Here is a 25,717-nt window from a genome sequence, read left to right as displayed (position 1 = left end):
GCTCAGAGAACACCGCACGCAGGGCTGCTCAGAGAACACCACACGCAGGGCTGCTCAGAGAACACCGCACGCAGGGCTGCTCAGAGAACACTCCGGGCCTCAGTCACAAAACCGTCTGAAACTGTGCGCAAGAACTGCTCCACAAACATTTCTACGTTCATCTTCTTCGTGTGTGTGTGTGTGTGTGTGTGTGTGTCTGAATTTGTTCTTTGGTGCGATCAAAATCTGTGTGTGTATGGAAACGTGTGAAGAGCATATATACAGAAGAGCTTTCTATTTAGAATGCTTTAAATAGGGGGCGACAGCTCAGGAGGTAAGACCGATTGTCTGGCAGTCGGAGGGTTGCTGGTTCAAACCCCGCCCTGGGCGTGTCGAAGTGTCCTTGAGCAAGACACCTAACCCCTAACTGCTCTGGCGAATGAGAGGCATCAATTGTAAAGTGCTTTGGATAAAAGCGCTATATAAATGCAGTCCATTTACCATTTATCATATTATTTATGCAAAGTCAATTTTAGTTAGAACTATTAACGTGTTCGTATTAACAACCGAGTGTTTATCAGTGCAATTATAGGCCTAAATAGGCTATTGATTTTAAATACATTAACTAAACTATCTGAATAATTTTTTACTAGTTTTTCTTTTCGTTTTCAGTGTTGATTTCATTTTCAGTTTAGTTTCAGTTTGTTCTAAGAGCGGGTTTGCCAGTTTCGGTTTAGTTTTTGTTTTTTCAAAAACAAATTTTTATTCTTATTTCAGTTTACGGAAACGGGTTTTCCTGTGCAATAATAACCTTGTTGGGAACATACGTAATTAATTTATTTCATTGATAAAGGTTGCTGGTGATAATAATTGATGGCTGTTCACAAAAACCCACAGGCATGCAGTCAAAGCCAACACGTTACAGTGCCATATTTGCTGCTTTTGATTACTTGGCCAATCGTACCTTTGGGAGAGAGCGCATCTTTTAGGACTGCAAAGATATGTTTGCAGAGAGCGATGATTGGCTGATTTTGCACACGACCCTCTATGCGGCAAGCTTTTATGGGTTTGCTAGGGTGTTTCTTTATGCTAATGACATGAACTGGCACGTGCATTGAATTTATGAAGCGTTGGTATTCATTATCTGATACTCTTGGGATACGCACAGAACTGAAGGTCTGCGCATGCTTCATGAATCCCGTGTTGGTTTTTCAAAGGAACTTTTCTTAAGGAAGGAAAGTAAGAGTTAGATTTGAATGCTTGATGAACGGATGCAACAATGAAAGCGTCGCAGTGAAGTGTAGAATGCAAAAACGTTAGCCTTAGCCTTAGCCTCAGCCACAGTTCCTGCATCAGGCATTACTGTGGCATTAGTGATTCCACAAGCTGTTCCAGGAGCATTGTGAGCATCATGTCATGCGTCATGGATGCAGTCAACGAAGCTGCTGTTTTGTTCACAGTGGAATTTCAGTTCGCTGTCCGGACTCCCAAAGTCTGTTGGTTGGAATTCTGAGTGAAACACTGTGGTGACAACATGGAGCTGGAAGTGCAGTGTGGATTGTTGATGGCTCAGTTTCCTGGGGAACACTGCTACCGTACACTTGAATTTTCTCTGGAAATATTCAGCTGTATAAATGTGTAATGCGTAAAAATGCTGAGTATTCCTGTCGCCCCTGATACTTGCGCCTGCTTGAGTGAATGAAGGGTCCTGTTGTTCTGTTGAGTTGGGGCCTTCTCCAGGACTGACTCGGTTTAATGGCCGTGCGTTTGGTGACGGTGATTAACGTTGCGTGTGGGAGGAGTAATTAACCATGCTTGTGTTAACCGTGCATGCGGTGGTCTCTGTTTACAGATGCTCATCTCCTGACTGAGCGTCTGCATGTTTACTTAATTTACGGCATAGGCTTGCTGCGATCTGATTGGTGGGGGCAGATATCTGCAGCTTAATCTGATTGGCTGGGGCTCTTCATGGCTTCACGCCTCGCCCTGATTTGTGCTTCCTCTGCTCTGTCGTATCGATCGCCCCTCTCAGCCCTTCCGCGTGAAGCAGTCAGCACTTCAGGGGCTGAAACATGAATCATCTCCGCTGTTACACAAGTGAATTGGCGAGGTCATTTGACTGTGCTGTAGCATTGCTTTTCATTTGACTAATTGTGAAATTTGCGTGTGATTTGTGACTTGCTAATGTGAACCAGTAGTACTTGGCTGGCTCGTTGGCTAGCTTGCCAGGCAACGTTGCCGTCTAGCTAGATAGCGCCTGTTAGAACCGGTTTCGGTAACTTGCGGTCAAATTTCAATCAGTTGTTCAAACCAGGCATTTATATTGTCTGTTCGGGGCCACAAACCAGACCTGTAGAAATAATGTGAAAACCAGTTATTCTGGTCCAGAACTGGGCATCTGGCAAGCTTATATTGTCCCCCCTGTAGATTAGTTGGATGATGATTAATGATATGTGTGTTGAGGTGTGCGGTAAGGATGGTTAATGATGTGCGGGGTTAACAATGTAATGATGTGTGGGGTTAACGATGGTAATGATGTGTGTGCTAATGATACACGTGGTAACGATGATTAGCTATGCAGGTGTTAATGCTGCCTGTGGTAATGATGACTAATGATGCTTGGGTTAATAATGCGTGTGGTAACTATACATGCTCATGATACGTGTAGTAATGATGATCAGTGATGTGTGTGTTAAAGGGGAATTGCACTTTATAACACTTCTGCTTCTCATGGCTGATATTGTCCTTCTAATGAATGTGTCGCCCTTCATTTTTCGATTAGTTATTTCATTTTAAATGTCTAGCGTTAGAAACAAAGACCTATTTTTTTAGTGTAAGTCCACATAGTAGTATGGTTTCCGGTTTTTTCTTCTTCTTCGATTTTGTTTTACGGCAAATCGAGAAGAAGCAAAGCAAAACATTCTGTTAACTTAGTGTTGAAATCGAACAAACTAACGTCTGCTAGCTTTTGTTTGATGCGATATTGGTGTAACAATGAGGTGCATTGTACCCGGTTGTTATAAGGCCCTGTTAACCTGGCCTTGAAAGCACATTTTCATAGTTTTCCACGCGATGCAACTTTGTACAAGACATGGCTGGATGTAATCAGACACCCCAACATAACAGCCGCACAACAATCCCATGATCAAAAACAAAATCTCCTTTGTCCTCAGACATTTTCAGTTTCGCTGGCTAGTAGTCATGCAACACTATTTCTACGACTAACCTAATGTTATTGTCTGCAGGTACGCCCACATCAGAAGTCGCGCAATGATATGCATCGTTGAGTTCGACACTAAACTGCCTGGGTCTACTTCCTGCATTTGTAAAGGAAAACAACAAAACAGCGTAAAATATTAACATAATGCAATAACTAATCGAAAAATGAAGGGCGACACATTCATTAGAAGGACAATATCAGTCATGAGAAGCAGTGTTATAAAGTGCAATTCCCCTTTAATTCTGTATGGCAGTGATGCGTGTCAGTGACGCGTGTGGTGGTGATTAATGTGTTCATTCTGCGCGTCTCGGTGGCGGTGATAATCCCTCCCAGAGCATGGACTCCTCCGACCTGTCGGACGGACCCATCACCCTGCAGGAGTACCTGGAGGTGAAGAAGGCGCTGGCCGCCTCCGAGGCCAAAGTGCAGCAGCTGATGAAGGTCAACAGCAACCTGAGCGAGGAGCTGAGACGCCTGCAGAAAGAGGTAGAGAGGGGGAGGGAGGAGGAGAGAGGGAGAGGGGGAGGAGGAGAGAGAGGGGGAGAGAGGGAGGGAGGGGGAGGGAGGGGGAGAGGGAGGGAGAGAGGGAGAGAGAGAGGGAGGGGGAGGGAGGGGGAGGGAGGAGGAGAGAGGGGGGGAGGGAGGAGGAGAGAGGGGGAGAGGGAGAGGGAGGAGGAGAGAGGGAGGGGGGAGGAGAGAGGGGGAAGGGGAGGGAGGGGGAGAGGGGGAGGGGGAGGGGGGGAGAGGGAGGGAGAGAGGGGGAGAGGGAGGGAGAGAGGGAGAGAGGGGGAGAGGGAGGGGGAGGGGGGGAGGGAGGGGGGGGAGGGGGAGGGAGGAGGAGAGAGGGGGAGAGAGGGGGAGGGAGGGGAGAGGGGGAGAGGGGGAGGGAGGAGGAGAGAGGGAGAGAGGAGGAGAGAGGGGGAGGGAGAGGGGGAGAGGGGGAGGGAGGGGGAGAGGGGGGGAGAGGGGGAGGGAGGGAGGGGGAGAGGGGGAGGGAGGGAGGGAGGGGGAGAGGGGGAGGGAGGGAGGGGGAGAGGGGGAGGGAGGGAAGGAGGGAGGAGGAGAGAGGGAGAGAGGGAGAGGGGGAGGGAGGGGGAGAGGGAGAGGGAGGGGGGGGGGAGAGGGAGAGGGAGAGGGAGGGGGAGGGAAGGGGAGAGGGGGAGGAGGGAGGAGAGAGGGAGAGAGGGGGAGGGAGGAGGAGAGGGGGGAGAGGGGGAGGGAGGGAGGGAGGAGGAGAGAGGGAGGGAGGGAAGGAGAGAGGGAAGAGGAGAGAGGGGGAGAGAGGGAGGGAGGGAGGGAGGAGAGAGGGAGGTGGAGGGGGGAGGGGAGGGAAAAAGGAAAGAAGGGTAAAGGGGAGAGCATGGGGTAGGAGGGAGAAGAGAGAGAGGAGGAGGAGGAACAGATGTGAGGGAATAGAGCAAAAGGGAGAGTGAAGGGAAGGAGAGAGGGAAGTGCATGAGACAAAAGGAAGAGAGTGAGGGAGCAAGGAAGAGAGTTAAGGAGGAAATGAACAGAGAGAAGGGAATAAGAAAGGTTTGGGAACAGACAAGAGGAGGGTAGAAGAAAGGGAACAGGAGAAGGAAGAAGGTAGGAGCTAGGGTTTTGTTGGTTGGATGTTTTATTTGTAAGGAAACCAGGTGTGTGTGTGTGTGTTCAGAATGTGCAGATATATATTCAGTGTCCAGGCTCTGTGTTTCTATTGTGTTCAGTCTTGGTCTACAGCCTTTTGTCTGTGTTGGTTTTCAAAAACTCCATTTTAAACCCCCTCACATTTTTGTTAACATTGTGTTTGTTTACATTAAATTTAGACTCACCCAGCATCTCATTTTGGAATAGTGTCTCACCACTTTCAACCCTTTCAGAACCATCAGACATGTCCCACAATTCATTGTGGTTCCCCTGCTTATGTAGACTGTGAGGTCTGTCAGATCTGCGCTTGTAGTGCTGTCCCACGAGAATAAGCCTTGCAGTTTTGCACTACGTTTCCCACAATCCTCTACGGCCACAGTAAAGAACACTGGCAGTGACAGCCTAGGCTAAAACCAACAACTTCAGCAGACAGTTCACGCACGTTGCACACACTACTTACCAGTTGGCCTGCGGAGACCGATGTGTAATTGTCCTATGCCTGTTGTGCTGTGCAGTATGTGTGTTTTCCAGTGTGAAATACACAATCAGGTGATGTCAACCCCCCCTCCCCCCCCACTTCTCCTGTAGATCTCGCGGATGCAGATGGAGAACAGTGTGTTGCGGGGGGGGCAGGCAGGGAGGTCTGGAGTGTCGGGAGGGGGTGGCGGGCCGGGGCTGGGGTCTGGCGGGGTGCGAGGAGTTGGAGCGGGAGGAGGTGGCGGAGGAGGAGGAGTTGGAGTGGGGGGGCCTGGCGGGATGCTTTCCACAGGCCCCTCCCACAGGCGGGACAGGCAGGCCTTCTCCATGTACGAGCCCGGCGCCGCCCCCCACAAGACCCTCTCCCCAGCTCTGGACTCCCTCGCCGGCCGCCTGCACCCCAGTGTAAGTGGAAACCACAGCAACGGCGTTGCTGATATATCTACCCCACTTCACTGCTTGTGCAACTGTTCTGCTGCCCTGACCCCCCACACACTACTGCCCCCTACTGCTCACAGTACTGCCCTAGCACACACACTGCTGCCCCCTACTGCTCACAGTACTGCCCTAGCACACACACTACTGCCCCCTACTGCTCACAGTACTGCCCTAGCACACACACTGCTGCCCCCTACTGCTCACAGTACTGCCCTAGCACACACACTGCTGCCCCCTACTGCTCACAGTACTGCCCTAGCACACGCACAACTGCCCCCTACTGCTCACAGTACTGCCCTAGCACACACACTACTGCCCCCTACTGCTCACACTACTGCCCCCTACTGCTCGCAGTACTGCCTCCTACTGCTCACAGTACTGCCCTAGCACACACACTACTGCCCCCTACTGCTCACAGTACTGCCCTAGCACACACACAACTGCCCCCTACTGCTCACACTACTGCCCTAGCACACACACTGCCACCCCCTACTGCTCACACTACTGCCCTAGCACACACACTACTGCCCCCTACTGCTCACAGTACTGCCCTAGCACACACACTACTGCCCCCTACTGCTCACAGTACTGCCCTAGCACACACACTACTGCCCCCTACTGCTCACAGTACTGCCCTAGCACACACACTGCCGCCCCCTACTGCTCACACTACTGCCCTAGCACACACACTACTGCCCCCTACTGCTCACAGTACTGCCCTAGCACACACACTGCTGCCCCCTACTGCTCACAGTACTGCCCTAGCACACACACTGCCACCCCCTACTGCTCACACTACTGCCCTAGCACACACACTACTGCCCCCTACTGCTCACAGTACTGCCCTAGCACACACACTGCCACCCCCTACTGCTCACACTACTGCCCTAGCACACACACTACTGCCCCCTACTGCTCACAGTACTGCCCTAGCACACACACTGCCGCCCCCCTACTGCTCACACTACTGCCCTAGCACACACACTACTGCCCCCTACTGCTCACAGTACTGCCCTAGCACACACACTGCTGCCCCCTACTGCTCACAGTACTGCCCTAGCACACACACTGCCACCCCCTACTGCTCACACTACTGCCCTAGCACACACACTACTGCCCCCTACTGCTCACAGTACTGCCCTAGCACACACACTACTGCCCCCTACTGCTCACACTACTGCCCTAGCACTCACACTACTGCCCCCTACTGCTCACAGTACTGCCCTAGCACACACACTACTGCCCCCTACTGCTCACAGTACTGCCCTAGCACACACACTGCCGCCCCCTACTGCTCACACTACTGCCCTAGCACACACACTACTGCCCCCTACTGCTCACAGTACTGCCCTAGCACACACACTGCTGCCCCCTACTGCTCACAGTACTGCCCTAGCACACACACTACTGCCCCCTACTGCTCACACTACTGCCCCCTACTGCTCACAGTACTGCCCTAGCACACACACTACTGCCCCCTACTGCTCACAGTACTGCCCTAGCACACACACTGCTGCCCCCTACTGCTCACACTACTGCCCTAGCACACACACTACTGCCCCCTACTGCTCACAGTACTGCCCTAGCACACACACTGCTGCCCCCTACTGCTCACAGTACTGCCCTAGCACACACACTACTGCCCCCTACTGCTCACAGTACTGCCCTAGCACACACATTGCTGCCCCCTACTGCTCACAGTACTGCCCTAGCACACACACTACTGCCCCCTATGCTCACACTACTGCCCCCGCGCACACACTGCTGCCCCCTACTGCTCACACTACTGCCCTAGCACACACACTACTGCCCCCTACTGCTCACACTACTGCCCTAGCACATACACTGCTGCCCCCTACTGCTCACAGTACTGCCCTAGCACACACACTACTGCCCCCTACTGCTCACACTATTGCCCTAGCACACACACTACTGCCATAACACAATCACTACTGCCTTAACACACTACTGCTCTAACACACACACTACTGCTCCTACTGCCCCCACTACTGCCTTAACACACACACTACTGCCATAACACACACACTACTGCCCTAACACACTACTGCCATAACACACACACTACTGCCCCCACTACTGCCCTAACACACTACTGCCATAACACACACGCTACTGCCCCCACTACTGCCCTAACACACTACTGCTGTAACACACACACTGCTGCCCCCACTACTGCCCTAACCTACACACTACTGTCCTAACACACACACTACCCCCTTCTGCTCACACAACCACATACTACTGCCTTAACACACACTACTCCCCCTGCCCTAACACACACTACTTCCCCCTTCCTCACTTTATTGCTCTCCCATTGCCTACTCTACTGCCCCCTACTGCTCACTGCGTGATACTAATATTATATTCCAAGTGTTGGTATTTGAGACTGACTGTTGGTTGCACTGCCTCTACCATTAAAAGCACTGTCTCTCTCTGCCTGTGCACTGTAACTCACCACAGCTAGAGGGCGCACTCTCTCCTGCTGCTTTTAGGCACTAGTCTCAAGGGAAACTGCGCTGCAGTCTACGCCTGTCCGTCTGTCCGTCTGTTTGTCTGTACTGACAGCATAGCTGGCCAACCATTGGAGCATATGTATTCTTAATTTCCTCATCTTTATTTGCTAAAACATTCCATATGTCATTTGGATGATTTTTAAAAATGTGGTTTATATGTGTTGTGTTGGGTCCCATTCATTTTGTGTGTTTGTGTGTGTTATACAATAGTCAGATACAGTATGATCTGTGCTGTGATTTATGACAGTCTGTGATGCACAACCTTAACCACTAGGCGTAATTTAAAATTGTCAGTAGGAACTAGTGAAACACACGCTTGATGTTGCTGGAGGCAATTTTAGTTTGGGACCCAAGGTCGGCAGGAAATGTTTGCATAATGGAGTAATGGAGTATGTTGCCATGACGTTCGCCCGTGCTACTCACTGGGACAGGGCATTGCTAGTGAATGAGTTGGTGCCGTGCTGGGTGTGCTTTTAAAAACAAATTAGTGGCATGTCATGATGGCCTCAGCAATCTCTGTGGCCTGTGGGTGTGGTGGTGAGTCTCCCCTCTTAACACTGACTGACCACAGAGCTCTGAACACTGAAATCCAAATATTAACTGACCACAGAGCTCTGAACACTGACTTACCCCAGAGCTCTGAACACTGACTAACCACAGAACTCTGAACACTGACTTACCCCAGAGCTCTGAACACTTGACTAACCACAGAGCTATGAACACTGACTTACCCCAGAGCTCTGAACACTTGACTAACCACAGAGCTCTGAACACTGACTTACCCCAGAGCTCTGAACACTGACTTACCCTAGAGCTCTGAACACTGACTTACCCCAGAGCTCTGAACACTGACTTACCCCAGAGCTCTGAACACTGACTTACCCTAGAGCTCTGAACACTGACTTACCCCAGAGCTCTGAACACTGACTTACCCTAGAGCTCTGAACACTGACTTACCACAGAGCTCTGAACACTGACTTACCCCAGAGCTCTGAACACTGACTTACCCTAGAGCTCTGAACACTGACTTACCCCAGAGCTCTGAACACTGACTTACCCCAGAGCTCTGAACACTGACTTACCCTAGAGCTCTGAACACTGACTTACCCCAGAGCTCTGAACACTTGACTAACCACAGAGCTCTGAACACTGACTTACCCCAGAGCTCTGAACACTGACTTACCCCAAAGCTCTGAACACTGACTTACCCCAGAGCTCTGAACACTGACTTACCCCAGAGCTCTGAACGCTGCAGTCTGAACGCTGACTAACCCCAGAGCTCTGAACACTGACTAACCCCAGAGCTCTGAACACTGACTTACCCCAGAGCTCTGAACACTGACTTACCCCAGAGCTCTGAACACTGACTTACCACAGAGCTCTGAACACCGACTTACCCCAGAACTCTGAACACTGACTAACCCCAGAGCTCTGAACACTGACTTACCCCAGAGCTCTGAACACTGACTTACCCCAGAGCTCTGAACACTGACTAACCCCAGAGCTCTGAACGCTGCAGTCTGAACGCTGACTTACCCCAGAGCTCTGAACACTGACTTACCCCAGAGCTCTGAACACTGACTTACCCCAGAGCTCTGAACACTGACTTACCCCAGAGCTCTGAACACTGACTTACCACAGAACTCTGAACACTGACTTACCACAGAACTCTGAACACTGACTTACCCCAGAGCTCTGAACACTGACTTACCCCAGAGCTCTGAACACTGACTTACCCTAGAGCTCTGAACACTGACTTACCCCAGAGCTCTGAACACTGACTTACCCCAGAGCTCTGAACACTGACTTACCCTAGAGCTCTGAACACTGACTTACCCCAGAGCTCTGAACACTTGACTAACCACAGAGCTCTGAACACTGACTTACCCCAGAGCTCTGAACACTGACTTACCCCAGAGCTCTGAACACTGACTTACCCCAGAGCTCTGAACACTGACTTACCCCAAAGCTCTGAACACTGACTTACCCCAGAGCTCTGAACACTGACTTACCCCAGAGCTCTGAACACTGACTTACCCCAGAGCTCTGAACGCTGCAGTCTGAACGCTGACTAACCCCAGAGCTCTGAACACTGACTAACCCCAGAGCTCTGAACACTGACTTACCCCAGAGCTCTGAACACTGACTTACCCCAGAGCTCTGAACACTGACTTACCCCAGAGCTCTGAACACTGACTTACCACAGAGCTCTGAACACCGACTTACCCCAGAACTCTGAACACTGACTAACCCCAGAGCTCTGAACACTGACTTACCCCAGAGCTCTGAACACTGACTTACCCCAGAGCTCTGAACACTGACTAACCCCAGAGCTCTGAACGCTGCAGTCTGAACGCTGACTTACCCCAGAGCTCTGAACACTGACTTACCCCAGAGCTCTGAACACTGACTTACCCCAGAGCTCTGAACACTGACTTACCCCAGAGCTCTGAACACTGACTTACCACAGAGCTCTGAACACTGACTTACCCCAGAGCTCTGAACACTGACTAACCCCAGAGCTCTGAACACTGACTAACCACAGAACTCTGAACACTGACTTACCCCAGAGCTCTGAACACTTGACTAACCCCAGAGCTCTGAACACTGACTTACCCCAGAGCTCTGAACACTGACTTACCCCAGAGCTCTGAACGCTGCAGTCTGAACGCTGACTAACCCCAGAGCTCTGAACACTGACTTACCCCAGAGCTCTGAACACTGACTTACCCCAGAGCTCTGAACACTGACTTACCCCAGAGCTCTGAACACTGACTTACCCCAGAGCTCTGAACACTGCAGTCTGAACGCTGACTAACCCCAGAGCTCTGAACACTGACTAACCCCAGAGCTCTGAACACTGACTTACCCCAGAGCTCTGAACGCTGCAGTCTGAACGCTGACTAACCCCAGAGCTCTGAACACTGACTTACCCCAGAGCTCTGAACACTGACTTACCCCAGAGCTCTGAACACTTGACTAACCCCAGAGCTCTGAACACTGACTTACCCCAGAGCTCTGAACACTGACTTACCCCAGAGCTCTGAACGCTGCAGTCTGAACGCTGACTAACCCCAGAGCTCTGAACACTGACTTACCCCAGAGCTCTGAACACTGACTTACCCCAGAGCTCTGAACACTGACTTACCCCAGAGCTCTGAACACTGACTTACCCCAGAGCTCTGAACACTGCAGTCTGAACGCTGACTAACCCCAGAGCTCTGAACACTGACTAACCCCAGAGCTCTGAACACTGACTAACCCCAGAGCTCTGAACACTGACTAACCCCAAAGCTCTGAACACTGCAGTCTGAACAGCTGGACTGATTGCTCTAAGCATCAGCTGACACGATAGCAGACGAAATTAGAAACATTAAAACTTTTAAATGTTTTGAACGCTGTATGCATTCTTATCTATTCTGTTCATACAGTTCACTCTAATTGGCTCATTTTTATTGTATTTAGTGGCACTGAAAAAGGCACGTATTTGCATTAGGAAATTGGTTTGGTAAAAAAACATAGGAATTGCTGATAGATACTGCTGTTTGTCTGGGATAGATTGCCTGCAGCTGTCAGTTTGGCTGCGAGTTTAAATGGGGGAGACTGCGATAGCCTGTGACTCAGAACCATCAAGATGTCTTCTCTCCTCACTCTCTTCCCCCCAACCCCCATAACACCTGTTCTCCCGCACCCCACACACGCCCTATACTCCACACCCCCTCCCCCATACCCACCTTGAGTCCACCTACACTCATGGATCCCCCCCTCCCCTCTATGTCTTTGTTCCCCCCAAACCCCCTCCCTCCTGTCTTACCTTGCCCCTTGCCCCCCCCCCCCCCCCCATGCTCTCAGGTGCAGAAGGGGGTGTCCACAGGCCTCTCCTCCTATGGTGGCCTGCACCTCTCTGGCTCCACAGAGGTGGGGAGATACACGGTGAGACGTCCACCCCTCCCTCTCTCCCTCCTTCCTTCCCTCTCTGCCTCCCCTTTCCTTCCATCTCACTTACTTTCCTACTATCCTTTTAAGCCTTCCCCACCTCCCTGTGCTCGCCTGTATTCTGGTGTCCCTTTTCGTCCTCCTTTCTCCATTCTCCCCCTCTTATTCCCTCTCCTGCTCCTTCTCCGTCTCTCTCTCTCTGACACAAAGCAGTAGGCTACGCTTGGAGTGATTTGGGTAAAGCCTGGAGTTGCGGAAGTGATTGTGGGGGCTTAGGCAGGCGTACCCCTGTGAGGGCTCAAACCTGTGGCGGTGATGATGATGATGGTGGCTCTGCTGTCGTCCTGTTTGTGCACAGACCCCGAAAGGAGAGAAGCCTGGCAGCAGCACAGACAGCGACTACGACAACACTCAGACATATGAGCTGTCACTCAGGTCAGTCGCTCCGCTGCAGTTTCTCTTCTATTTATCGCTTTTATTATTGTCAATGCCCGGAGGTTCTTAGTTTTTTTCCCCCCCCCTCTGCATTTGTGTGTCTGTGCCCGTATGTGTGCGTTTGTGTGCGTGCATGTGTTTGTGCACGTGTGTGTATGTGTGCGTGTGTGTGTGTGTGTGTGTGTGTGTGTGTGTGTGTGTGTGTGTGTGTGCATTTGTTTGTGTGCGTTTATGTGTTTGTGTGCATTCGTGTATATGTGTGTGTGTCTGCACTCGTGTGTGTGTGTGTGTGTGTGTGTGCGTGTGTGTGTGTGTGTGTGTGTCTGCACTTGTGTGTGTGTGTGTGTGTGTGTGTGTGCGTACAGTGTGATGCGCAGCAGCGAGGATGACAGCCGTGGAGAGCTGGAGGAGGCGGGGGGTGGAGACGGGGGGGAGCCGGACCCCACCCTGCCCTGCACAGAAGACGTCATTCTGAAGACTGAACAGGTGACCAAGAACATCCAGGAGCTGCTGAGGGCCGCACAGGAGTTTAAACACGACAGGTAAGGCCAGTACTCTCTAAAACTATAAACTCTAAAAACACACTCCCTATACTCGGAAAAACAACACTTCCAATACTCTCCAAAAGAGCTGTCTCAATACTCTCAGAAAGGACACTCCCAACACTCTCAAAAAACAAACTCTTAATACACTCCCAGTACTCTCAAAAGCCATCTGCTGTTGGTGTGTTTGTGTGTCTCAGCTTGCGGTCCAGTGCACGTGAAGATGCAGCCCAAATCATCATTTTGTGTGAAAAAAAGATATATATATATTTGACACACGTGTGCACATGGGTGGTCCTCAGCTCAGGTGATTGTGTGTGCACATGAATGGTCCTCAGCTCAGGTGATTGTGTGTGCACATGGGTGGTCCTCAGCTCAGGTGATTGTGTGTGCACATGGGTGGTCCTCAGCTCAGGTGATTGTGTGTGCACATGGGTGGTCCTCAGCTCAGGTGATTGTGTGTGCGTCTGTGTCCTCAGCTCAGGTGATTGTGTGTGCACATGGGTGGTCCTCAGCTCAGGTGATTGTGTGTGCACATGGGTGGTCCTCAGCTCAGGTGATTGTGTGTGCACATGGGTGGTCCTCAGCTCAGGTGATTGTGTGTGCGTCTGTGTCCTCAGCTCAGGTGATTGTGTGTGCACATGGGTGATCCTCAGCTCAGGTGATTGTGTGTGCGTCTGTGTCCTCAGCTTTGTGCCCTGCTCTGAGAAGATCCACACTGCTGTCTCTGAGATGGCCTCTCTCTTCCCCAAGGTAAGGCCTTACAAATCTGTCTGCTACACAAAAGCCCTCTCCCTCTCTGTCTCTTCCCTCTGCCTGTCTCTCTCAAACACTCGTCCCTCTCTCTCTCTCTCTCTCTCTCTCTGTCTTTCTCTCTCCTCTCTCTCTCTTTCTCTCTCTCTCTCTCTGTCTTTCTCTCTCTCTCTTTTAAGCACTCGTCCCTTTCTCCTGTCAAAAACACCCTGTATTGGTCTGCTGCATTAACACTGTCTGCCTATCACTCAATCTCTCTCTCTCTCTCTCTCTCCCTCCCTCTCCCTCCCTCCTCTGTCGGCTTCACAAAACCCCTCCTCCTCTCTTATAAATGCTCTGGCGCTGTCCCTGCTGCACAAACCCTGTCCTGCTCTCTCTCCTCTGACCATTGACCCCCCTCCCCCCCCCCAGAGGCCGGCGCTGGACGCGGTGCGCTGCTCCCTGCGTCTCCTGGCCGCCAGCGCGTCGCGGCTGCAGGGGGAGTGCCGCAAGGCGGTGCCCACGGACCCGGGCGCCGCCCCCGTGGACTACCAGCTCCTCACCCAGCAGGTCATCCAGTGCGCCTACGACATCGCCAAGGCCGCTAAGCAACTGGTCACCATCACAACCCGCGAGAAGAAGCAGTGAGAGGGGGAGGGAAGGAGAGGGGAGGTGAGAGATAGAGAGAGAGGGAAAGGTAGTGTAGGAGATAAGGGAGGGGGAGAGAGAGAGAGAGAGAGAGAGAGAGAGAGGAAGTGTTCCAGGAGATAGGAGAGGGGGGGGGGCAGTGGGATAGAGCAGAAAAAAGAAGAGTGGAAATGGAAGGAAAGAGAAAGGATAAAGGAGAGAGAAATTGAGAAATAAATGAAAATAAATAGCACTATGTTAAAGAAACACGATAGAGGTATCACTACCAGTGAGTTTAAATATATTATATATATTAAATATATTAAATATATAAATATATTTCAGAACTGAACACACTAAAGAGAAAGCACTAAGATGGGCAGTGGACTACAAGGAAGGACAGTGATTTATTTCTTTATTTCTCTCTCTCCATGTTGAAATCCCCTCTGAACTTCTACCCCTTTCTGAAATGTACAGACATGTGGAGGTAATGTAGAGACAGACAGACAGACTAACCGCCTGATTGGGCCTTGAGGATGCCTGGGCGTGGCCAGGACCCTGGTCTTCATGGCCCAGATCTCAAAGGGTCGATAGCATTGCCATTGCTGAACTGAGAATCTTTCCCTCTTTCTTTCGATTTAATCTTAATTTTTTTCCATTTTACTTTCTGTGTGCATTTCTGTTGGCCTATACCTCTTGGGACTAAAGTACTGACTTAAAAAAAGAAAACAAACACTGGAATTATTATAGTTTTTATTATTGTTTCGCTTCATTATCGTCATTTTGTTATATTATTTTATTATGTATTATCCGTTAGTTCTTGTTGGCTTTTTTTGTTACGCCGTGCTTGTCGGTTGTCGTCGAGGGGGATGGAAGGTCTGCTCCAGCTGTGCAGCGTTGCCGAGGGGCCGCCCTGCCTCTCTCAGGCCCCCTGTTTTAACTGGGCGGGTCTTATTCCTCCAGCACTGGGATTGGGTGCCCAAGGCTACAAGCTATCCCCTCCCACCAATGGACTTGTAAAGTTTTGTTTTTAACCAGTGGGCAAAGGCCAGCCTTTTAACGCCTCCGGATGACCGCTCTGATCCGCCAGCGAAAAGCCGGATGACTGGAGAAAGGGAAGGGGGGAGTGAACGACGGAGAGGGGGAGGGAGAATGACCCTTGTTTTTAGTGGAGCTGATTGCTGGCACCCTCATTACCCCCCCCCCCCCCCCATCCTCTACACAAAGCCCCTGGATCTGGGTGGGAGGGGGTTGGGAAAGGATGTCACATGACCTCGAAAGCGCTCAGTCGAACAAACAAACTTAGTCAGGCCCCAGGAAGACAGGAGACCCCTCTCCTCCCCGTAGAGTTGAGCTGAGGAGGTTAGCGTGCCCTGTGGTTTCAGCCGGAGCCCAGGGAAGGGAGCGGGGTCTGAAAGATGGCGGGCTGGATGGGACGATGCCTGGAGGGGTGCGCTCAGAAACGAGGCGATGGGATACGTGGCCCGCGGAACGCTCCGCCTGTGGGATCTCCGCACACACGCACGCACGCCATTGGTCAAACGAAGAGTCGGCTCAAGTGACGCGCCTCACTACAGCGCTGTGTGTGACTCTGCTTCTTAAGTCCGTTTGTGACGGAACACTGATTTGGGAGAGTCGTCTGGCAGAATGAGGAAAAAGGCCAGTTCTGTGAGCCAGTGCTGTTTAGCGCGTAGCCCTGCCCCTCTGCTAGCATTAGCGTTGGAGCTCACAAACGCTCAGCGGCTTCCTCTTCAGAATCGCCCCAGTTTACATGATGCTTCCGTAACCAAGTCTTATCCACGTTGCTGCCAGTTTTCGTGGTTCTTTTTTTTCTACATTCGTTTTTTTTTTTCCCCAAGGGTGGGGGTGTGGGTGTGGGTGGGGTTGGTTTTTGTAGACTGTGTCAAAGTGGTGAGAGCTGGTTTGTAGTGGTAATGATCAATATTGCTTTTACACACGTCCTGCAAAAACTAGCTTAGATACTGTAGTTTGAGTGAACACATGGACAGCACCCCCTCTCCTCCTTCCCCCCCCTACAAACTCAGTGCCAATAATGCCCCTGCCCTCCCCATCCCCCCCTCATCATACCCCACACCAGCCATGCCTGTCTATCATAGTCTGTTCATCATGGAAAAAAAAGAAATCGAACAGAAGAGTAAATATGCATATATGCTGTATTTTCATTATACATTATTTTTATAAGCTATGGGTTATGAAAAACTGTTTTTGTTAGCCATCCCCTCTAAATAATCCATGTGTGCCCGCTGTGGTTTGTTTCGAGGAAGAGGAGGAGGTGGTTTCCTTGCCCAGACCGTCGGGGCGGCCGAGGCCACAGGCCTGGCTCAGACTGGCATGGGATGCTTTGTTAGCCAGTGGTGCCCTGTAGAGGCACATTCGTCCACCCATAGCTTCCTCCAGCCAACAAGTAGAGTTCCTTTTCCGCGTGGACTTCCCCCGAAGCTGCAGTGCCTGCCTTGTTAGACGTCATGTCGTGGATACGTACGCATAGCACTGATAAAACACAGCCGTTCAGACCACACTGTTTAGTGAATAAGGTTTGTGAATAAATGAGTTGTTGCGCGCGCGCGCGCGCGCGCACACACACACACACACACACACACACAGAACCCCAAACCCCTGCTCAGACCGCTGTGACACTGCAAGCTATGGCGGTGTTTTCGTACAGTACGTATCCTGCTATTCTACATGGGAGATTATGGGGGGGGAGGAGACTATGTCTTGGAAGACAGTTTGAGTTAACCTGTACAAAATAGATTTAAAAGTGTTAGAATAAAAGTTATGGACACAATTGTACATTTGTAATAAATAAATAACCTGTTAATTGTCTGAAAGCTCTGTGTTTGTTTTGATTGTGGCTATCTAAATGTGCAAAGAAATATGTGGTCACATTTTTTTTCTCTCACAAATCAGATCAAAGTTCATTTATATAGTGCATTTCACGAACAATTGTCACAATACGCTTCACAGATAACCCTGGCCTAAACCCCCACAGGAGCAAGCCTAAAGCAACAGTGGAAAGGAAGAATTCCCTGTGGCAGATGGGAAGAAACCTCGGAAGGAACCAGGCTGGGGGGGGACCCACCCCCCTCTGCTCAGCTCAGGGTGTAGCTTGGTGACCAACAGAGTCAGTCTGTCAGTTGCCTGCTCACAGACTGTCTGCACTAGTGAATTACACAAGCTGTTGCCTAATTTGTGTATTTTTGCATTTCTACTAGGCTTCCTGGAAATGTTCAGCAAAAATTAATTGCATCTCTAAAATTCACACTTAAGCTTTCAGTAACATGAAGTGCAAATGTGAACAGGTACATGTGCAGTGTGATACAGGTAACCACGCAAAGGGAATGAGTAAATGAGGAATTAAATGTATATTGACTGCCAGCTATTCCACACACGTGTGGTTCCTGAGTTCGGCAATTAACATTCAGGCTACTGGGGCTTAAAGGGCAGCTGGGCTGGCCCAGCAGTGTTATACATCTTGGCAACCATGGGTAGAGGAAGAGATGCAAGTGACTTTGGAAGAAGGGTAGTTCTGGTACATTTGGCAGGAGCTTCAGTGACTTCTGAACTTAGTGATGTTTCACAGTGGCCTAGGCAATATTGGTGTGGAAGCCAGCGAGGAAATACACCAACGCGGGGTAACTGGTCAGAAGTGCATACTCCTTATTGCCGTACGTGTGCATTGGTAAGGCAAAACAGATGAGCAACTTGCACTCGGTTGACAGCTAATATCAAAGGCATGAACAGGTAGTATAATAAAGAGCAGCCCTTTGAGAACTTTACAGAGAATGATACTAGGATTGGAGTTTTCTTTATGCACTTGCCTAAATGATTTGGAGAACACAAAGAGCAAGCCTGAAGTTGTTATAGCAAACAGTTTGATACTGCTTAATGTTTTTGACTGTTTTTATCACACATACAAATGAACAAAAGTGATGTAATCCAACTGCTCATGGTAAAATAACAAAAACATACAGGGTGATACCTCTTTAATTACCTCGATCTTTAATTAACTTTAATAATGATTTCCTATCACCGGCTGTCCCATTTTGTTTACCACCTCTCTGAAAACCCAACATCGGGCTTCATGTCTTTTCCCAGAGCAGCTGGCACAGGCAGTAAGCTGGCACCTGATTGGCCAGAAGAGTTGCTGTTGCATGATGAGGTGGCAGGGGGTGGGAACACTTCTGACCAAAGCTCTCCCTCTGTGGAGGATGCAAAAGTCAATACTACAGAGTGGCTGGCAGAGTTGGGATTTGAATGCAGACCATGGTACTTAAAGGCTCAATCTTTAACTGGGTAAGGCACCAACAGCTCCACAACTGCGTCCATCAAACATGACTGTCGCACAAATAATACATCAGTAAAATTCAAAAACGGAAATGAGATAAATGACCTTTACCATCATATGCTCAAGGGTCAGTGAACTGGGGCTGTGGTTACAGGTTAATCCATTGTGTGCGTTGCAAATTTGACCTGTTAACGTCACAGATAGTGGTACTGGAGCTTATGCTTCTGAGTTATTAAAAGAGTATGATCACAGTTTTGTGGTGGCAAGATGAACAACACCCAAGCAAAGTGCCTTAGGTTAATGTATAGTTCATAGTATATAATGTACATATATACATTCATGCATGCACTGTATAGTTCTTTTGGTATTACATATACAGGTACGTTTCTGAAGTGCTGATATAACCACAAATACATTTGACTATTTCTGGTGAGGCTTACGACACGGCACTGAATTCATTCTCAATGATACATGTTAAGCATTTTGGGGAGATGGTAGAAGGCACAGTTCATGGATTTGAAGTTCAGTTTTATTTGATCATGTTGCAACATGGGGGCGGGGGAACGGGGTTGGGGTAGGAGAGAAGAGAGCGTTCGATCGCTGGTGGGCACTGCTAATGATTGATGGAGGCAGTGAGATTGGGTGATTGGGGGTGGGCTGGGTTGAGGAGGAGGAGATGTATTCAGCGTACCTCAGAGGGACAGATTCTACGGGGCAAAAGGACAGAAGTGGCTAGCGTCTGGTCTAGTGTGCCACATTTTTCCATTTGCTCCAGTGCTGAAACCCCACTGACCCGATTGGATGGGGAAAAGGGAGGGAGGACTGAGGGGCACTGAAACAGGGTTCTGCGGAGCTGTGCGACGGTTCGGATTAAACCCTTTCCCTCAGCGATAACCACCCCGCCGATGATTCCCGTCATGTGGGACCTGGTGCTGTGCCTGCTGCCCTCTCTGGTCCTGCTCCTCACCGCCCTGCTTTTCCGTTGGCCCCCAGTGCGGGCTTGCACAGGGCAACTGGTTCGGCGAGCTGGCCGGTTGCTGTGGGCGTGGTTGTGCTGGTTTCTGGAGCTCACATTGGTCCCTGATGGAAGGATGGACAGCGAGGGGCCCCAGCTGGTTTGCAAGCCCACGGCCCTGGCCCAGTTCCTGCTCCGGCATTGTGGGTCCCTGGCCCGGCCTAGCCTGGCCTCCTGGCCCTGGGGGGACCCAAACATACAGACGCTCTGGAGCCTGGCTGGACCCCTGGGAGCAGGCGGAGGGATACGGTTTGCCAGGGACTACCTGCAGGTGAAGGACGGCGGTGTGGTGGCCTTGGATTGGGCAGTAGGACCAAGGGAGGAGGCAGAACCGTGGAGGCTAGGTGGGGCAAAGCAAGAGCAGGGGGCGGGAGGAGGTGTTGGGCGAGGGAGGGCCCTGAGCTGCCACACATCCTGCCCCCCCATCCTCATCCTCATTCCCAACTCCTGGGGCAGGGTAACCCCCCACCTGCTCCGGCTGTGTGCCCTGGCCCTCCGACAGGGGTACTACCCCGTCGTGTTCCACCGTCGCGGTCAAGGTGGCTGCCCCCTGGTCACCCCCAGGTTCCAGGAGTTCGGGGACCCCTCCGACCTGGTCCAGGCCGTGGCCTACCTCCGTTACCGCTACCAGTCGTCCGCTCTGCTAGCAGTGAGCGAAGGCTCGGGGTCCGGCCTGCTCCTGTCCTACCTGGGGGAGTGCGGGTCCTCCTCTTACCTGATGGCCGCCGCCTGCCTGTCACCCGTCCTGCAGGGCCAGCTGTGGTTCGAGACGCCCCTGAGACCCCTGTACCGCTGGGGGGTGCTGCTCTACCAAAAGCTGCAGCTCAGCAGGTAAGTGCCCCCCCCAGTATTCTGGGGCTCAGTGTCAACATTGTTTTACCAACGTTGACCCTGTGGCCCCGAGAATACTGGCATGCTTTGGTTGACACTTTGCAAAGATCCGTTTGGTAGAAAGTAGTGAAAAAGTGCACAATAAGGTCCGTGGATGTTTGTGAGTAACCATGTAGTTGTATTAGGAGAGGAACGTTGCTGTTTAGTTTTACAAATGTACATTTTTGGCACCTTGAGCACCACAAACTTGGTCGCGTTGAGGTTGTATCAGGGTGAGCGGCATCGGATATCTAGAAAACTCAGAATCTCAGCAAAACTATCTGTATGGAGAGGTTGCACTCCAGGTAAGTAGAAACATAGCTTGATTTATTTTTTGGGTGAACTGCCCCTTTAAATTGACATGCTATTTAAAATAGCCAAGATGTGCTTTTAAAAACAAAGTTGCAAAAGCAGCCACAGAGCAAAGTTCAAATGTGAATACTGAGGCTTATATAAGAGCGTAAATCATGGAAAAGCGCCATATGATGGATAGTACAGAACGGTAGGGTGCTTGCTAAACGGCTTTTCATTCAAAGTCACTGTAGAGTCACTGTAGTGTTCGTAGCCTATAAGATTTAGCAGTGTTCCAGTGCTGTCGGAGTGCATTAGCTCAGTTCCCTGCAAAGTTTTGACTTATTTTTCTGAAATGTGCTCAAAATAAGACCAAATGTCACTTTTCTCTTCCGTTCTTGGCACAGCATTTTGGGAAACATCAGTTAGATTTTAACTGCATGCGCAAGCGGGATGCTTATATAACCACTTGAGAGCTGAACATTTTTCCCATGTCCATATCACCTCACTCAGTTGTCAAAACTAATACTCAATGACTTGAGCCTACGACAATCACAGTGAGAACAGGCCACTGTAAAAGGAAATGGTTATAAATGGTTTTAATGTTGGCACTGTAAAAAAAGAAAACTATATTATCATTTAGATTTTTCTAATAAGACACTGTGTTCCCACAGCTAGTGCTTTGTGCTTTCCCTCATAGGTATGCTAGTGCTCTGAGCGCAGTGATGGACGTGGAGCGGCTGCTCACCTGCTCCTCACAGAGGGAGCTGGAGGCGGCCATGTTCTGCTCTGGGGGAGGCAGCAGGGTGGCAGGGCAGAGCGGGGGCAGGGAGGAGGTGGCCTGGGGCGACTACTGGGAGCGCAACGAGCCGCTGCGGGACGCGGACGAGGTGGCGGTGCCCGTCCTGTGCGTCCGCAGCCGTGACGACCCCCTCCTGCCCCCCGCCTCCGCCCTGCCCACGCAGCTGTTCCGGAACAGTCCCTACTTCCTGCTGGCGCTCACCGCCCGCGGCGGGCACTGCGGCTTCGCCTCGCGGGACGGCGACGGCGGCGCCCCCTGCTGGAGCCACGAGGTGGCGCTGGAGTACTTCCGGGCCGTGGCGGAGTTCCTGCGGGCGGAGGAGAGGAAGGCCAGCGGGACGAGGGGGGCGGCGGCGAGGGGAAGCCCGGCACCCCAGTGGAGGACGGGCGCCGCGGCGACGGCCCGCAAGCGAAGGGCTACGGTCCTGAGGAGAGCGAGGCCGCCCGCCCGCCCACTGGTCTGCTTCACCGTGGGCTCGGAGGGGCGGGGGGACGGGGGCAGCTCTGGGGAAGAGCAGGACATGTTCACCTGGCACAGGTCATACACACGCTGACCAGACTCAGGTGAGCTCGGCCAGACTTTCCATTAATCTGGAAATACCAATTTTAAGACCCTCAAATGTCTCAACCACAGGCCGGGAACTTTGGTTTGTCGTAAGCGTACGGGCAAAATGCAATGTGATCGTAAGACCGCTCTGTAAATGAGGCCCCTGGTGACTGAAAGAGGGTGTTTCTGAGAAATTTACACCTGAGGAAGCAAACCCTGCTCGTCCAGTTTTGCTGGAGATAACCTTCAGTGCCAATTATGCTGTCGCCCCCTGGAAGAGTTCAGGAAGTGCAGACTAAGAGGAGAGCTGGCCGGCCGGCCTCAGAAAAGGGGAAGACGGGAGGGGAAATGCGATCATGCAGCGCGCCGAGGCGAAAATCACCAGACAACAAGATCACCAGACGAAACAGACGAAAGCGGGACAACCCATGTCCCTTTCGTAAGCACTTTTGACATCGAGACAAAGCAAAATGGGGACCTCCTGCAGCGAAAATAGCAAACGGGACTGCACGTGCGAACATGCACATTCATCAAAAAAGGGGCACTCAAAAATAGATCGCATTGGTTTGCTGACTGGGAGCAAAATGAAATGCATGTGCTGAGAATAATGGGCAGTCCACAGCGCGGTACAGCTGGCCAGGGCCCTGGCGGGCAGTCAGAGCTGGGAATAGCACCCGCTCGATTCCAAACGCGCTGATTTTTTTGTTTACCGGCAGTTCCGAGCGCAAGCTAATCACGGAGGAAGCGCAAGGTTTCGATCGCCACTGTGGGGAGGCGGTACACGGGCGCGGGGGACCATATCCGAAAAACAGCCCTTTCAATTAGTTGTTTTTTTTCATTTAAAGCTTGGGTTGTTGTTTCTTCTTTACTGTTTAAGAGGGAAAATAAACAAACGCCTGTTTGGAACAGAGCGTGACCAGAGACTGTCTGCTGCGCTCCTGAGGTGTTTACGAAGCTCACACGCACAAATACATCACTCATTACTGACCTGTGCCCGGAAAAACAGCATTTTAACTGCCCGGATGAGCCTTGTTTACATTTGTATTTAAATAACTTTATTTGTATTTTAATCAGGCAATTATATATTTAAAAAAAAACAAAAACAGTTCTGTTATATTATTCAAGTAGCCTATATCCATTTGATATTCACTCTACCAGCACTTATAATACTGGGGTCAGTCACTTGGTTGTCGCTAAGGAGACACACTGACAATGAATGAAGAGGCAGAACTCGAGATGTACTAAAATTACTTTATTACAGTTGATTCTTTGTCCAGTATCCCTCTGCCAACACAAGGAGTAATTACAAACAAAATATTACATTAGACCCTTAAGTCTTTTTTCTTTTCTTCTAATTTCTGAAACCTCTTTTATACATTTTCAATTCACTTTGTTTTTGTCATTTTATGAATAATCTTTCTTTTATGTAATCTTTCAGACATTCAGTAACAGGTTTTTCACAATCTATACATTTTAATACAGGTTATATATGGGTTGTAATGGTAATGCTGAACCAGGTCAAATATGATCTTCAAAGAAAAATAAAAACAAAAAAAAGAATACTGACAAATACACTGTACAGAGACGCTCCTCCAACTTTCATTGACCCCGCCCACAACCACCCTCACTGCTATCCGCATTTGCCGGGACTGAGACTGACAAAAGTTGTTCAGCCAATCACAACCGGTCTACTCACGCATCAAAAAAAAGAAAAAAAGTTCAGAGTTCCGTAGATGGAACCAATGCAGTGGATGTGTTCATTGGCAGCTCAGTTATGGCACAGTGTCTGACCAGAGGGGCGGACATCCGTTCCTTTTTTTAATTATTCTTTTTTAAAAATCAGGTTATACATTCATCTGCTAAATTTCTCACCTCCCCCTTTGCCATGGTCTCAGTCAGCAGGACACAAGGGAATGTTAATAAAAAAAATAAAACGATAGTAGTTTTTTAAAACAAAGAAATTTGGCTACAGAATAAAATGAGTGAAGATCAATATTTAAATACGGTCTCTCAATCTAAAAATGTAGACTTAAAAAAACAACGCGGGGGGCGGGGGAGGGCCCATAAATTTTGGTAAGGATTGGGCAAACCCTCCCAACCTCTGGACCCGTGAACTTGAAAAGGTACCCAATAACATCAGAGAAGATATGGAGGATAAGGCTGGGGATTTCTTATTGATTTCTCTTGGGGGAGGGGGGTATATCTGGGGAAATTTTCGATGATTGACATTTCAGGAAGATCCTCAAACAATTCAGAACGGTCCTTCACCCAACAAAGTGAACCGTCCTCTCTCTCCTTTATGCCCCGTCTTGCACTTACACTATTATTTCGCTTCTAGGGGCGCAATGATAGCCACAGATTCTTTGCTTGAATTCAAACTCAAATTCAGAAACTTGTGGACATAGTAAGTACTCGTTTGACCTGTGGTCGATGCTCTGCTGAAGCATTTCAGATGATTATGTTTCACTATTGGCGGTCCTTTCGTATATTAGCGCTGCGCTGAGGCGGGAAGCAAGTGCGCGGGAGAAGGCGGACGGCAACGCGCCGCGGGGGGGATCTCAGCCACCCTGCCAGCGGTGGGACCGCTAACGGAGTCGCTCGGACTAGCATTTCGCGGTAAAAACCCACGAGCGAATGCAGAAGTTACGTCCGGAACATTCGTATGGCTTAAAGCACCTCGGGGGGGGGGGGGGGGTGAAAGGGTGAACGGAGCGAGCAGCACGAAGAGGAGTGCTGAGCGGCAGGAGGGCCAGTGGGACTGGCGAACGGTCGGAGGAGAGGTGAGGAGCGAGAGAGGCGACTGTGGAATGACGCAGTGATCTGCGAGAGGGGTTAGTGTGAGGTGACAGTACTGCACGCCGGTCAGCAAGAAGGAAAAAAAACCGCTTCGGAGAGACCCAGGACCAGTCCCCCTGCTCATACCTAATTTTACACCACAGGGAAGAGCTTGCCTGCTTTTGGTTAAATTCCCTCCTTAATATATGCGTGTGTGTGCGTGCCTGTGTTTTTAATTATTTTTTAAATATTAATGTTAGAAACCAAGTAATTATCTTTTTTTTGTCTTCACAATACAAGCAAATTTTTCAGTTTATTTTTTACTTTTGCTTTTTTTTAATTCCACTTTTTAAATTCTAAATATACAATATAAACATTTTTCCTATACACCCCACTCAAAACTAACTGTATATCCACATCTTTTCCCACTTTTCAATTCCTTACTCTGAATTTTCTTTAGTCTTCTGAATGTTTATATATAGCTACATATACACAACTATATATATATATATGTATATACATATAGCTGTGTATACACATTTTGAAGTCTGGTGTTTGAA

At 50.1% G+C, this 25,717-nt stretch overlaps 2 protein-coding genes across 4 annotated transcripts in view; both read left to right on the top strand.

Moving 5' to 3' along the window:
- Positions 1 to 14,659, top strand: part of git1 (G protein-coupled receptor kinase interacting ArfGAP 1) — a 31,175-nt gene extending 16,516 nt beyond the window's left edge. For 2 of the 3 annotated variants that reach the window (XM_035433370.1, XM_035433369.1), the window contains 7 exons: positions 3,533 to 3,685; positions 5,417 to 5,710; positions 12,130 to 12,210; positions 12,572 to 12,648; positions 13,014 to 13,190; positions 13,880 to 13,943; positions 14,355 to 14,659. In XM_035433370.1, the coding sequence (XP_035289261.1) occupies positions 3,533 to 3,685; positions 5,417 to 5,710; positions 12,130 to 12,210; positions 12,572 to 12,648; positions 13,014 to 13,190; positions 13,880 to 13,943; positions 14,355 to 14,570 (1,062 nt within the window). In that variant the 3' untranslated portion in view covers positions 14,571 to 14,659. The remainder of the gene's footprint in view (positions 1 to 3,532; positions 3,686 to 5,416; positions 5,711 to 12,129; positions 12,211 to 12,571; positions 12,649 to 13,013; positions 13,191 to 13,879; positions 13,944 to 14,354) is intronic. The other variant, XM_035433371.1, reaches the window with a different exon arrangement.
- Positions 14,660 to 19,533: 4,874 nt separating this feature from the next.
- On the top strand, positions 19,534 to 25,285 carry LOC118236786 (protein ABHD15). Its single transcript, XM_035435419.1, has 2 exons — positions 19,534 to 20,704; positions 21,735 to 25,285. The coding sequence occupies exons 1-2, from the start codon at positions 19,764 to 19,766 to the stop codon at positions 22,387 to 22,389; spliced, it is 1,596 nt and encodes a 531-aa protein (XP_035291310.1). The 5' UTR covers positions 19,534 to 19,763; the 3' UTR covers positions 22,390 to 25,285.
- Positions 25,286 to 25,717: the final 432 nt, after the last annotated feature.

Source organism: Anguilla anguilla, chromosome 9 (genome assembly GCF_013347855.1).
Source record: "Anguilla anguilla isolate fAngAng1 chromosome 9, fAngAng1.pri, whole genome shotgun sequence".
NCBI lineage: Eukaryota > Metazoa > Chordata > Actinopteri > Anguilliformes > Anguillidae > Anguilla > Anguilla anguilla.
This window is presented reverse-complemented; position numbering and strand designations above follow the sequence as displayed.

Bases quoted from the DNA above. Each gene is read 5' to 3' on its own strand.
- LOC118236786 (XM_035435419.1), top strand. From the start codon at position 19,764: ATGATTCCCGTCATGTGGGACCTGGTGCTGTGCCTGCTGCCCTCTCTG. The intron at 20,705-21,734 runs GTAAGTGCCCCC...TTTCCCTCATAG, and splicing joins CAAAAGCTGCAGCTCAGCAG to GTATGCTAGTGCTCTGAGCG.